Source organism: Acanthisitta chloris, unplaced genomic scaffold, assembly GCF_000695815.1.
Source record: "Acanthisitta chloris isolate BGI_N310 unplaced genomic scaffold, ASM69581v1 scaffold4940, whole genome shotgun sequence".
Taxonomy (NCBI): Eukaryota; Metazoa; Chordata; class Aves; order Passeriformes; family Acanthisittidae; genus Acanthisitta; species Acanthisitta chloris.
Window position 1 is genome coordinate 3,314 of NW_008652059.1, and position 202 is coordinate 3,515.

Sequence of the window (202 nt, forward strand, 5' to 3'; positions counted from 1 at the left end):
ACTAAATAGGATTCAGGTGTCCAGCACAGTGTCCTGCTGCCAGCTGGAGCTCATCAGCCTCCCTGACAACCTCATCCCAGCGGGATGCAAACTAATCAGGATGGGGGATTTGCTTCCTTCGCCGGGAATCTCCCGCCCCGAGGGCAGTGCCGCGGTACTCACTCCTCGAAGAGTCGGTAAGTCTCGACCCTCTCGCCCTGCA

General features: G+C 58.9%; 1 protein-coding gene across 1 annotated transcript in view; it reads right to left on the bottom strand.

Moving 5' to 3' along the window:
• LOC103803078 (chromosome unknown open reading frame, human C19orf60) overlaps window positions 1-197 on the bottom strand; it is a gene marked incomplete at its 5' end in the record, with an annotated part of 2,658 nt that extends 2,461 nt beyond the window's left edge. Inside the window, one exon of the mRNA XM_009075619.1 lies at window positions 163-197. Coding sequence (XP_009073867.1) covers window positions 163-197 — 35 coding nt within the window. The remainder of the gene's footprint in view (window positions 1-162) is intronic.
• Between the last annotated feature and the right edge of the window lie 5 nt (window positions 198-202).